The sequence below is a fragment of the Balaenoptera borealis genome (genome assembly GCF_965194805.1).
Source record: "Balaenoptera borealis genome assembly, chromosome: 2".
Classification (NCBI taxonomy): domain Eukaryota; kingdom Metazoa; phylum Chordata; class Mammalia; order Artiodactyla; family Balaenopteridae; genus Balaenoptera; species Balaenoptera borealis.
In genome coordinates, this window is record NC_138867.1 from 1,294,857 (window position 1) to 1,308,239 (window position 13,383).

Genomic DNA, 13,383 nt, shown 5'->3' on the forward strand with positions numbered 1-13,383 from the left:
GGTTTTCTGTTACAACTTGCCCACAGAACACCGTCACATCCACGGGCACGTATGGGGCGCATTTCTTCCTCTGGCAGGTGTCACATGACTTAGATATTTCCCCTGGTCTCTGTGAACCGAGATCCGACCTGCTCTAACAGGGTCAGCCGCCGGAGTGAGGCTGGGAATGGCCATCAAAAGTGCGGATTTCCTCAACTGGATCCAAACTACTATGTTACCCTGGAAACATTTTCTGCCACAAAAAAGACTACTGGTAATTTATTTCCCATCTCATCTAGAGGATTTGTAACTTACATCGTACTTGTATCACATTTTACCCATCATTAACCCTTTCATTAAATAATGCTAGCTCCTTTTCCAATTGGAGGAGTAGAGGCTGGATTGGAAAAGAAAAAGAATATGGTAAAGATGAATATGATACATGCCCAAGGTAGAAGAAAAAGTCTTGATTTTTTTCTTTTAACAGAATGAACTTCACAATCAATGAGGCTCCTAAGGAATTGTATATGATCATTATTTTATAAAATAAAACATTATGTATACAATGCACAGAAAAATTATTAGAAGGGAAGACTTAAAAGATACAAATCAAAATTCCAGCAGTAGTTATTGGCGGGTGGGGGACTCTGAGTGTCTTTTGTTTTTATACTGGGAATTTTGTATTTCCAAATTTTCTATAATAAATGTGCATTGATTTGGAAATCTGAAAAAAAATTTTTTTGAGGTGAAAGTTTACCATCCTGGTTCCAGTTAAGTTTCTATCATTCTTACCAGAAAAGGATAAAAGAGAAACGTTCTCAGATTTTACTTAAAGGGTCATGGTTAGATGATGCTGTGAAGTGAAATTCATAATGACTTGGATTCACATGATAGTCTTGCCGGTCAGATTTCTCAGGAAGTCAATTTAGAAGAAAACTTATTGGGTTGTTTGAAAGAGAATGATCTTTTTACACTAAATTGTATTTACTGGCTGATTGTTAGACTAAGCAAAAATCTAAGTGACTCTCAGCATCTGAGAAACTGCCTAGTGGTGCATTTCTTCTAAGCTCCCCTTTCCCGGTCCAGGGAACCTCTCTGCCCTGCTGGATGCAGGATGGAGAGAGAGTGACCCACAGGGGCACAGCCCCAGCGCTCCCCGTCCCCAGCTCCCAGCACAGCCCTCCAGAAGAGCGGGGGCTGCACTTCTGGCCCCTTTTCCACGGAGGAGAGATGAATCTAGGCTTCCCTGTGCTTCCACATGGAGCAGTGATGCTGGGAAAGAAGCAATGGTCCCTCCCAAGTGAAGCCATATTGAAGGCAACACCAACCCCAAACCCAGGTGTCTTGGAACTGGACAAAATCATTTCAAAGTTTATCTGGAAAAATAAATGTGTAAGAATTGTCAAAATTTTTGAAAAATGAAAACATCTTGATAGGAATTTGTCTAACAGGGAGTAAAGGGATGCTGCAGTAGAAAGAGATAAATGAGGCAGAAGCAGGCATCCAGGATGAGTGCAGATGGGTCCAGACACTAAAGAGAGAGCGTCTCACTTCCACGGGGAAGGTGGACTACTTAATAAATGAGGTGGCAACCAGTAGTTACATCGTTGGGATAAAATGACTTTGTTACCTGTCTCACTGTATCCAAACATCAAGATGGCCTGAGAATCAAAACGTAAAGAAAGCAAATAAAAAGTACGAAAATATTAGAAAGACTATTGGAGGATATTTGTAGAAACTGAGAGTAAGGAAGGCTTTTAAAAGCAAGACAAAAGAAAATCTTGACAAATTCAGCTTCAGAAAAATCTGTGACCTCTACATTGCAAAAGACACAATAAAGAAATTTTTTTAAATGACAGACTGGATGAAATATATTTGAAACACATAGAACAAAGAATTAATCAATATCTTCAGTAGGCAAAGAGCTCTTAAAATTGCTAAGAAATATACAAATACCCCAGTATAAAAATGGGGAAAATATGTGAAAATCTAATACAATGCACACAAGAGAAACTATATAATGGTCAAAACAGATGAAATGATGTACATTCCCACTGGTATTAAGAGGAGTGCACATAGAAACAATTACTTGTTTTATTTGGATGAAACTAAATATACTGTTAGTATCTTGTATTGAAAACTTTGAGGAAATTGATGGAAGTGTGAATTACTCTAACTTTGGGGAAAGTAATCGTGAAGATCTTTGAAGATTTAAAGTGCACAGCCAAGCCCTTTGCCCTATGGATGTCCTACAGAAATAAAACCAACTGTACCTAACAATAATGGCACAAAGACGCTTCTGGTAAACTGTCCGTAAAAGCCAAAGCTGGCCATAACCTCAGGGTCTGCCGGGGGATAGCTGACAGACTCACGGTCTATCCACGGAAGAGGATGACTTTCCTGACGAGAAGGAATCACGTCTACGTGCAGTATCACAAAAGCCATCCACGATACACCATTGGGGGTATAAAATAGGGAGCTGCAGACTGACGGGTATGGCGTGATTCGATCTTTTTCCTGTAAGCTTTTGTGTATGGATAGAAAGCAAAGGTGGCGGCTGCTCAGGTTATCAGCCTTGAGGTGGTGCTGGGGGTTTTCCATGGTCTCTATATTGATGCAAGAGCATGTATGTGTTAACAGATATAATAATGAAGAAGCAGTGAGGTATTCATCTCAACCAATTCTCAACTTTAAATGGATAACAAGCCCAGCTTCCTGGCATGGAGCAGGGCGTGGTGGGCCGTCACCTGGTGGGCCTGACGATAGCACAGATGACCAAGCCAAAGGGGATTTTTCTCAACACTTGAAATCTAAGGAATTTGCCCTGCTGGGTTTCAGATTTGCTCGGGACTGGTGACCCTTTTTTCCTTCTGATTTCTTCCTTCTGGAATGGGTATGTCTAGCCTATCTATGCCTGTCCCGTCAATGTATTTTGGAAGCAAATAACTTGTCTGGTTTCACAGGTTCACAGATGGAGTGGAATTTTGTCCAGGATGAATCAGTCATACCCTGAGTCTCAGCCATCACTGATTTGGATGATTTAGGTGGTGAGATTTGGGACTTAGAGCTGATGCTTGAACTGGGGGAAGTCGTGATGTGGTGACAGAAGAGCATGGATTTTGGAGGGCCAGAAGGCACACTGTTGTGGGTTAAATTGTGTCCCTTTAAAAAAGATGAACAGTTGACCCTTGAACAACATGGCTTTGAACAGTGCGGGTTCACTTATACATGCATTTTTTCCAATATACAGTTGGCCCTCCAGATTTATGGGTCTCACATCCGAGAATTCACCCAAACTTGGACTGAAATTTCTATCTGTGGTTTGTTGAACCCTCGGATCCAGAGCCCACAGATGTGGATGGCTACCTATGGCACTTGATCATCCACGGATTTTGGTGAACGCAGGGGCCCCTGGGACAAATCCCCCACGGAGACTGAGGGATGGCTGCGTTGGCGCTGTAATTCCCAGGACGTCAGAACGTGGCCTTATTTGGAGACAGGGTGTTTCAGAAGCCATCAACTTAAAGTGAGGTCATGGGGGCTTCCCTGGTGGCACAGTGGTTAAGAATCCGCCTGCCAATGCAAGGGACACGGGTTCGAGCCCTGGTTTGGGAAGATCCCACCTGCCGCGGAGCAACTAAGCCCGTGCGCCACAACTACTGAGCCTGTGCTCTGTCCTGTGAGCCACAACTACTGAAGCCCAAGTGCCACAACTACTGAAGCCTGCGCACCTAGAGCCCGTGCTTCACAACAAGAGAAGCCAGCACAGTGAGAAGCCCGCGCACAGCAATGAAGAGTAGCCCCCTGCTCACTGCAACTAGAGAAAGCCAGTGTGCAGCAATGAAGACCCAACGCAGCCAAAAATAAATAAATAAAATTAAATTAAAAATTTTGGATTAGGGTGGGTACTAATCCAATACCCGTGGTGGCCTTGTAAAAAGGGAAATTTGTGCACAGAGACAGGCATAGAGGGAAGACGATGTGAAGAGACACAGGCAGAAGATCACCATCTACAAGCCAAGGAGCCAGGCCTGGAACAGATCCCACCACCCTCAGATCCCAATCCACCCTGCCAACACTTGATTTCAGACTTCCAGCCTCCAGAACAGTGAGACATGTTTCTAATTTTTAAGCCGCTTGTTTTGTGGTACTTTGCTGTGGCAGCCCTAGTAAATGAAAACACCCACCATAACATTGCAAGTAAATTCCCTGTTTCTCCACTGTCTGTGAGAAGATGACTTTTCATGGCTGCATACAATTTCATCACGGAGACAGAGTGTACTCTTAAAATGTGTTCTTACCCTGGATGATGACCTTTATAATGGGCCATGTTCTGTTTTTGTGATTTCGAAGGTGAAAAGGTCATGTGCGTGTGTGCAGTGCTCCTGGGGCAGAGTGTCACTTACCTTAGCATCTAACTGACTCAACACCGACTCAACATGAGTCAGCCTGACTTTCGGGAGCTTAATTGAAACCTAATGTTAGTAGAGGCTGTCAAAAGGACATTCAGGCTCAACGGAGCCCATGTCCTCCAACTGGCACGGAAAATAAAGAGACTTGTCTTATTTTTGTGTATTAGTTCAGATGTTAGTTGTAAAGAAGGGCGAGGAGAATTATTGTAGTTTTTGCAAGTAAGATAAGCAAAAATGAGATACATGAATGGCTATAATTGTTAGTAATCTTAAGTGAAACAATTTTAGTTTTCATTGTGGTACACATTATTTAAAAATATTCCATCACAGATGAATTATTTTTCAAAGTAATTTAAGTTAAGAAGAGAATATAGCTATTTTTCAGATAGATACAACAACTCTAGTAAGCATCTAACCTACCTCTGTACAGATGAACTCAGGCTGGCAACTGGTTGCTGTGAGAATAAATAAAAATCAATAAAATTGTAAAGGAAGAAATTGTCGATGTTGAGGTTATTTGTTCAGAAAATTCAAGTCTGTTATAGTTGATTTCAAGCAATGGTGTCTCACGGGCTTCTGAGGCCTGGGAAAGGATCTCACTGGTGGGATAGTATCTTTCCTCCCAACCCACGTTACATGTACAGAGGTGGCTTCATTTCTCCTAGTCAGGAATGGGATTGCTGGGTCAAATGATAAGAATATATTTAAGCTTTAAAGAAACTGCCAAACTACTTTCCAAAGTGGTGTCACTTTAAATTTTCATTTTCCTTTCCATGTATTAAGACATCCAACTCCTCTACAGGTTCACCAACACTTGGTATTGTTAGCCTTTTTAATTTTAGCCATTCTGATTCATGTGTAGTGGGGTCTTATTTTAGTTTTAATTTTCATTCCCTTAATGCCTAATGGTGTTGACCATCTTTTCATGTGCATATTTGCCACCCATATATCTTTTTTGGGGCGGTTTGTTCAAGTCTTTTGCCCATTTAAAAAACTGGGTCATTTTTCTTATAATTGAGTTTTGAAAATTCTTTATATATTCTGGATACAAGTATATGGTTTGGAAGTATTTATTCCAGTCTGTCGCTTATATCTTTATTTTTGTAGTGGTGACCTCTGAAGGGCAAATATTTTAAATTTTGATGAAGTCCAATTTTTCATATTTTTCTTTAATAGTGCTTTGGTGTCATATTAAAGAAAACTTTGCCTAACTCAAGATCACAAAGATTTTATTCTGTTTTCTTCCTAAAGTGTTGTAGTTTAGCCCTGAAATTTAGGTCCAAGATTGATTCTGAGTTATTTTTTTGTATGCTGTGAAGTAGGACATTAAGTTAATTTTTTTTTTTTCCTTGTGGGTATCCAATTGTTCCAGTATCGTTTACTGAAAATACATTTCTCCCCATTGAATTGCCTTGGCACATTTGTTTAAAATCCATTTACCATAATTGTAAAGGTTTTATTTCTGGAGTTTCTATTCTGCTTCATTGATCTCTATGTCTATCCTTATGCTGGCAACCATACAGTAGCTTTGTAGTGAAATTTGAAGTCAGATTGTCTAAATCCTCCGATTTGGTTCTCCTTTTTCTAAATGATTTTGGCCACTCTAAGTCCTCCGAATTTCCACATACAGCTTGCTATTTCCTTAAAGAAAAAATCTTGCTGGGAATTCAATGGGGATCATGTAAGTTTGTAGACCAATTTGGGGGAAATTTTCTATCATGACAATATTGAGTGTTCCAATCCATAAATATTGTAAATCTTTCCATTTATTTGGAGTGTGTCTAATTTCTCTCAGCAATAGTTTGTAGCTTCACATATACAGATTTTTGTGCTTGTTTCATTATTTTATTATTTTTTGATTCTACTGTGAATGGAATAGTTTTCTTAATACCATTTTCAGAATTTTCACTGCTAGTATACAGAAATGTAATTCAGTTTTTAACATTGATTTTATATCCTACCACCTTGCTAAGCTATCTTATTATTTCTACAGATTTGTTAGGATCATGTTTCCTGCAAATAAACACCATTTCATTTTCAAATCTATATGCCTTTAACTTATATTTCTGGCTTTACTGCACTGGTTGGAACTTTAGTAAAATGTCAAATAGAAGTTTGGAATGGACATTCTTGCCTTGGTCCCAATCTTAAGGGGAAAGCATTCAGTATGAATTAAGTATGAATTAGCTGTAAGTTTCACCAGTGTTCTTTACCAGATTTAGGGTGTTTTCCCCCCTAGGTTGTGAAACTGTTTTATCATAACTAGATGTGTTACTGGCAAATACTTTTTCTGATTGATTGATGTGCTTGTATGTTTATTGTATTTTATTTTATTAATATGTTTACTACATTAATACGTTTTCAGATGTTAAACCAACCTTGCATTCCTGGAATAAACCTCACTTAGTCACAGTGGATAGTTCTGTATATATGTGACTGCATTTGGTTTGCTAATATTTTGTTAATGATATTTGCCTCTGTATTCATGAGTGATATTGGCTTATGATACTCTTTTTTGATGACATTATCTGGCTTTAGTATTATGTACTAGCCTCACAGAAATGAGTTGGGAAGTATTTCTTCCTCCTCTATTTTCTGAAAGTTTGTGCATAATTGATTTGGGATTTTTTCCCCTTAAAATAACAGTTAGAATTCACCAATGAGGCCATTAGGGTCTAGGATTTTCTTTGTGGAGAATTTAAAATGACTAGTTCAGTGTCTTTACTTGTTATATGACCATTTGAATGTTCCATTTCTTCTTGAATCGGTTTTGGTAATTTGTACCAACTAAGTAGAATGGTAAATCCCTTTCTCAAGTAATAAAGCATATTTCAACCTTAGAACACTTACAATTAAGTATAGAAAAGTTTAAGAGACCCAAACCCATAATGTTATATTTTTGCATTAGAAAGTCACCTGTGCATTGGTAATTTGGTGTTTCATGTTCTTAAATGCCAAAGGTAATGTGTCCTCCAGTGCAGGAGAGAGAAAGGTTTCAAATCTCAGAGTCTCAGAAGACCTGCCTGCTCTTAGGAGTTGAGCTTGGCCCCATTCTCTCCTGTTGGCCACCAAATGGATATAATAATGTGTCCAGGAGACTCTTAGTGAGATTTAACATATGATCAATGACAAGTCAGAGTGGTGACCACATGGTCAAGACTGGCAGCAGGTATCAAATGGGACTGTCTCAGGCAAACTGGAACATAGGGTCACCCTGGCTTTAATGACAGCAAAGAAAAACCCATGGATGCCTGCTCCTGGCTTGCAGTAAAGGTCACCTTTGGTGGTTGACTCTGGGGGGGTGGGCAGGATGATAGTTTCCATGAAATGTGCTTCCGAACTTCTAGTAGAAGTTGCTAGCGCAAGTGCAAGCAAGGAAAAAGACTGCTGACAACTTCACTGCTGCTAAAGGTGGGTGCTGACCCTCTTGCTATTTCTAAATTATTACAAGGGTCCCCCTTCTCTGATGCCCTTCAGGGTTTGTGGTGAGATGAAGCTCCTCCACAGAGAAAATAAAGTCACCAGCAACCTTCAGAAATTGGCACAGTAGCAATGCCTGCTCACAAGGAGCCCACCAGAAACCCCCAGAGCATCTGACCTCTGGGAGGGCCTACAATGAGTCAGCCCTGCAGGCTTGATCCTGTGAAGTTATGGAAATGATATAGCACACTCACACATCACACATCATACTCACACATCACACACACACATCACAAACACACATCACACACAGAACACACATGCATCACACACACACACTCACACACACACACACAATACAAGCCCCACAGTTAAGAACAGTTCTGTCCCTCACTTTCTCTTCTATTCCCCACCTACCTTTGTTCCCATGTGAGGGGCATCCTGGGAACCACATAAATGCTCCCATTCATCAAACAAGCAATTCCAAATACTGCTCTGCCCTCATTCTTGGAGGGCCTCAGACCCACCTTTGGCTCTGACCCCCGTGGTGAGTCTCACGCTGGTGGCCGTGGGCTTACCTTCGATGGCGAGGTGTCCTCTGGTTTTACGGCGGTGGAGCACAGCCTCAGGTGCATGGAAGTTGGCAGGAACTCCTTCAGCTTCTTTCTGCTAGGATGGGGCGGGGGGAGGGAAGACTGAGGTCAGCGAGGAGGGAGCTGGCTGGGGGCAGGAGCGCATGCGGGGCTGGTAAGGCTGCAAAGCCTCACACCAGCCCCAATGCTGCCATTTCCCCCTTAGAGCAGCAGCCCTGGGAGGCCGTTTGAACGCTCAATGTGAAACAGCCCGCAGGGGCTGTGCATGTAAAGGACCATGACTGCTTGCCAGTGGGACGCCAGGAAGACGGGCTTCGCCCCACTGAGCCCCCCCGGACAACTGCACTTGCCAGTTTGCGAGCAGCAGCGGCGCAGGGGCTCCTTACAAGCGCACAGTGACGTGCCCCGGGGCCACAACATTGCCACTTTGTGGCACTTTCCCGCAGAGGCTCCAGGAAACGAATACGGGGGGGCTTGTCTTTGATGCCCAGGTAGGTCAGTGTCATCACACGGACCTCCACAAACCGAGGAACGTGGAAGAGGGAAGTCAGGGAGGTTTGAAGCACGAGGAGGACTTGGCCCTCCGCTACCGACTTAGAGATGGAGCGTGAGGACGGGACGGGCTCTGCCAACACTCCAGACCCACCGTCTGCCGAGGACGCCGCCCCAGGAGCCCTGACGGCTCTGTGTGAAGTGCCCGGCAGAGCCCGACGTGCCCGCAGGCATGTGCCCGCGGGAACCGAGAGTTCACGCGTCGTCTTTGTCACTAAGTCTGTGGGGATTTGCTGTGTAGCAATGGGAACTGGCACAGGCCACGCCTCTAAAATCAGACAGGAAGTGTCTGCCTGTGTGTGGTCCTCCCCCCACTTGTATTTTCATCCTAGCTGGTCAATTTCTATCGACATAATCCATTCTGTTTACTGTTCCACGGCAGGCAAACAGGCCAGAACAGAAGAAACACTCCCAGTAAACTGGTCTGATAACCGCTACCAGAGACACACTTTACAAAGTCCCACAGTGTTTTCCACCAAAACACGCCTGTGAGACACTTCAGTGTCCTGTGATTTAAACATATTCCCAGGTTTCTAGGACCTACTCCAGCAAACTTTCCCCCAAATCGGGCTGTGTCTACTCATCAACTGTTAGGTTGACTCCCAGGTCGCCCCAGGAACATTTCTGCAGCAAGAAAAGGCCATTGGTGTTTTATTGCCCATTGGGTCTGGAGGGCTTGTAAACTTGTATTTTGTTGTATCACACTTCTCACACAATCAACCTTTTCAATAAAGGGATGCAAAAGTAAAGACTAGATTGAAAATCAAGAATAGTATTCCAAAAATGAGGAATACGGTACATTCCAAAGATGGAATGATTTATATTCACAAAAATCATTATTTTTTCTGTTAACAATGTTCACAATATATGGAGTTTTTAAAAAAGACTTCTAAAGAGTTCTACAATATGATTATAATTTTAGAAAAAAACCCATCATGGGCTTCCCTGTTGGCGCAGTGGTTGAGAATCTGCCTGCCAATGCAGGGGACACGGGTTCGAGCCCTGGTTTGGGAAGATCCCACATGCCGCGGAGCAACTGGGCCCGTGAGCCACAACTACTGAGCCTGCGCATCTGGAGCCTGTGCTCCGCAACAAGAGAGGCCGCGATAGTGAGAGGCCCGCGCACCGCGATGAAGAGTGGCCCCCGCTTGCCGCAACTAGAGAAAGCCCTCGCACAGAAACGAAGACCCAACACAGCCATAGATAAATTTAAAAAAAAAAAAAAAAAAAAAAAACCCATCATGTATATAATGCACACAAAAAATATTTAAAAGGAAGACCTAAAAGATACTAATCAAAATGCCAGCAGTGGCACTTGGTGGAGGGGGGCAAGAAGGGATGTTTGTATTTACACTGGGAAGTTTTGCAGTTTCCAAATGTTCTATAATGAATATGCATTGATTAGGCAATCTGAAAAAAACTAGGTTTTTGTCTTGTTTAGGCTTGGTTTTAGAGTTAAGCTTACCATGCTGATTCCAGTTAGGTTTCTACCATTCTTGCCAGAAAGCGATAAAGGAAAAAATATCCTTAGATTTTATTTAAAGGACCATAGACACTTGAAAGTGAAATTCAAAATGACTTAGATTTTCACAATACTAGTGCCAATCAGGTTTCTAATAAATTTAGAAGAAAAAAAATAGTGGGCTATTTGAAAAGGAATGCTCTTTCACACTAAATGCCCTGATTATTAAACTAAGCAAAAATCTGTAGCAATTCTCAGCTTTTGGGGAATTGACTAATGGTGCACCTCTCCTTTTCTGAGTCTCTCTGCCAGTTGAGCTGTGGCAAGGGAGACGTGAAGCCCTCCAGGACCCCTGGGCCAGTCTTCCCTGCCAGGAACACTGGAGCTTCCCCTGTAGGTTTCCGGGAAGAAGGAGCCCACTAGGGTGTGCCCGGCACTTCCAGCCCCTCGATTCCCCACCTCCCCACCCGGAGACTGGCTTCCTGGTTTGTTCCCCACACAGACGCTGAGCTGTGAAGGTGGGGAGGCAGCCTTTGTCCCTCCCACGTAAAGTGCACACCTAACGTAACTCCAGATCAAACTCCAGGTTTCTTGGAACTGCACAAAATGATCTTCAAGTTTATATGGAAAAATAAATACAGGAAAGAATTGTCAAAAGTAATGAAAAACAAAAATCTTAAGAGGGGCATTCACCTACTAGATATTTAAAGGTAGCTAAATGAAGTCCTATCGTTAAAACAGCACAGTGTCCTTGGTACACTCAGCAGAGGGACAGACTGGTGTCCAGAAGCAGACAAGCCCAGCGTCTACGGAAGCTCGGGGTATCAGGAAAAGGGCCTTTCGATTTGATGAGGAAAAGTGGACCATTTAATTAATGAGGTGGCAACCAACAGTTACGCTGTAATCAAATAACCTTGGCTCCTATTTCAGTAAATACAAAAATAAATAGAAGATGGTTTAAAAACCAAACGTAAAGAAAGCAAGTAAAAATTACGAAAATATTAGCAAAGAATATGGAGGCTGTTCTTTGGGCTAAGAAAGACTTTCTAAAGCAAGCCAGTTAAGAGGAGAATATAGCTGCTCTAGGCAGACGACCACTTACCCCTGCACGGATGATCTCAGGTGGTTATCCAGCTGCTGTGGGAGACAAAGGAAAGTCATAAAATGAAAGCAAGTTGTTGACACTTTCAGTTGATTTGGAGCAGTGGTACCTCAGAGGCTCCTGGGTCCTGGGAAGGGACCTCACAGAAGGGAGGGGGCACCCTTCCCCACACCCTCACACATGTGTGCACGTTCCCACTTCTCTTTGGCAAGAGACAGGGAGTGGGGTGACTGGGTCACTGAGACGTATATATTTCACTTTTTAAGAAAATGCCAAACCTCTTTGCAAAGTGATGTAGTTTCACATCCCCACCAGCAACGTGTGAGCCCGCCATCTACATCCTCGCCAACACTTGGGGCTGGTCTCTTTGATTACGGCCACTCTAATGGGCATGTGTGATGTCTCATTGTGGTTTTGTGTTTCCTTAACGATGAATTATGTTGACCATCTTTTCATGTGCCTATCTGCCACCCATAGATCCCCTTTGGTGCAGTGTGTTCAAATCTTTTGCCCATTTAAAAAGTTGGGTCGATTTTCTTATAATTGAGTTTTGAGAGTTCTATACATTTTCTGGGTACAAGTATATGATTTGCAAATAATTATTTGTGTCTGTGGCTTATATTTTCATTTTCTTAATGGTGACCTTTGAAGAGTAAATGTTAACTTTGACGAGGAGCAGCTGCAGAAATGGGTGGGCCTGAAAGGAGTCAGCCCTGCGGGCTTGATCTTGTGGAGAGTGAGCTCGGACATGAAACCACACACACACGCACGCTACGTGCCAAACATACTCACGTACGCATACAACCACACACACATGCCAACACAGAAGCGAAGGATGGTGGCTAAGTGTTCCTAGCTGCAAGGTGACCTTGGGTCTTGCCCCAGCCCGCATGAACCTGGATGGTGAAGCAGAGAGACGTCCGGTACCTGTGACAACTCTTCTCTTTCTGAGGTCACATCTCTCTTCACTGCCGGGGCCTTCGAGCTCTGCTGCTGGTAGTTTCGCGTTATGTAATCATATGTGCTCAGCTTCTTGGCCCCTAGAAAGGAGGAAGGAGGCAAAGGGCAGAGTCGCCCTCCATCAGCTGCACAGCGGCCCGCCCTCCATGGTCCGGGGCGTCGGGGGTTGGTTCCCAGGCCACTCCAAGCCCGGCTGGCCTCGGGCCGCGGCCAGCAGCTCCCCGCACCTGCTGGGCCCACCAGCCCTGTCCCGGGCAGGGGAGCCGTGGCCCTGTGTCCCTCACAGGCCCGTAAAGCCAAGGTGGACGGGGGAGGGCTGAGCCCAGCTCCGTTTTAATTAAGGTGAGACACCAGCTCTCACACGTGGCGGAAAGACCCCAGGTTGTTAGAAGAAACTCTCAAACATGTTTGTCAATAGAAAAGCACTATTAACGAAAGCACGTCCTGTGCCCGTTTCAGTCGTGTGCCTTCGCGGAGGGGCCGAACCTTCCCTGAAAACTAACAAACGTGAGAACAGAGGGTTGACCATCATTTCTGAAAAGCGAAAAGGGCCCCCCACAGAAGCCTGTTTGCCGCTTGGGGAGCAGACGGAGGGCCGCCCGCCCTCACAGCTCAAGGCCCACTCGGCTGCTCCCTGCGGGGGGCCCGAGGCTCAGAACCCCTTCCCCGTCCCCTTCCCTGGGGGTTCCTACAAGGGCTTTTGCTTCATTTGCCTTATCTTTCTTGATTAACTGCACACATTCCCTCAGAACCTGTGTCACAGTTTGAGGATGTAAACTTGACCCTGTTTATATCTCATGAAAATATTCATTCTTCGGTGCGGGTTTGCACAAACCCCACCAAATTCAGACTGTGAGCCGCCCCTGCGTGCATCCGGCGCTCACCCCCTTCTGAGTGCACCTC

The 13,383-nt window shown here is 43.8% G+C and overlaps 1 protein-coding gene across 3 annotated transcripts in view; it reads right to left on the reverse strand.

The window, feature by feature from the left end:
- The window catches only part of LOC309623295 (putative palmitoyltransferase ZDHHC11B), a 37,860-nt gene that overhangs the window by 12,964 nt on the left and 11,513 nt on the right, over window positions 1–13,383 (reverse strand). For all 3 annotated transcript variants that reach the window (XM_082380054.1, XM_082380055.1, XM_082380056.1), the window contains 4 exons: window positions 12,448–12,560; window positions 11,521–11,555; window positions 8,390–8,480; window positions 4,812–4,846 (listed from right to left, as the gene is read on the reverse strand). In XM_082380054.1, the coding sequence (XP_082236180.1) occupies window positions 4,812–4,846; window positions 8,390–8,480; window positions 11,521–11,555; window positions 12,448–12,560 (274 nt within the window). The remainder of the gene's footprint in view (window positions 1–4,811; window positions 4,847–8,389; window positions 8,481–11,520; window positions 11,556–12,447; window positions 12,561–13,383) is intronic.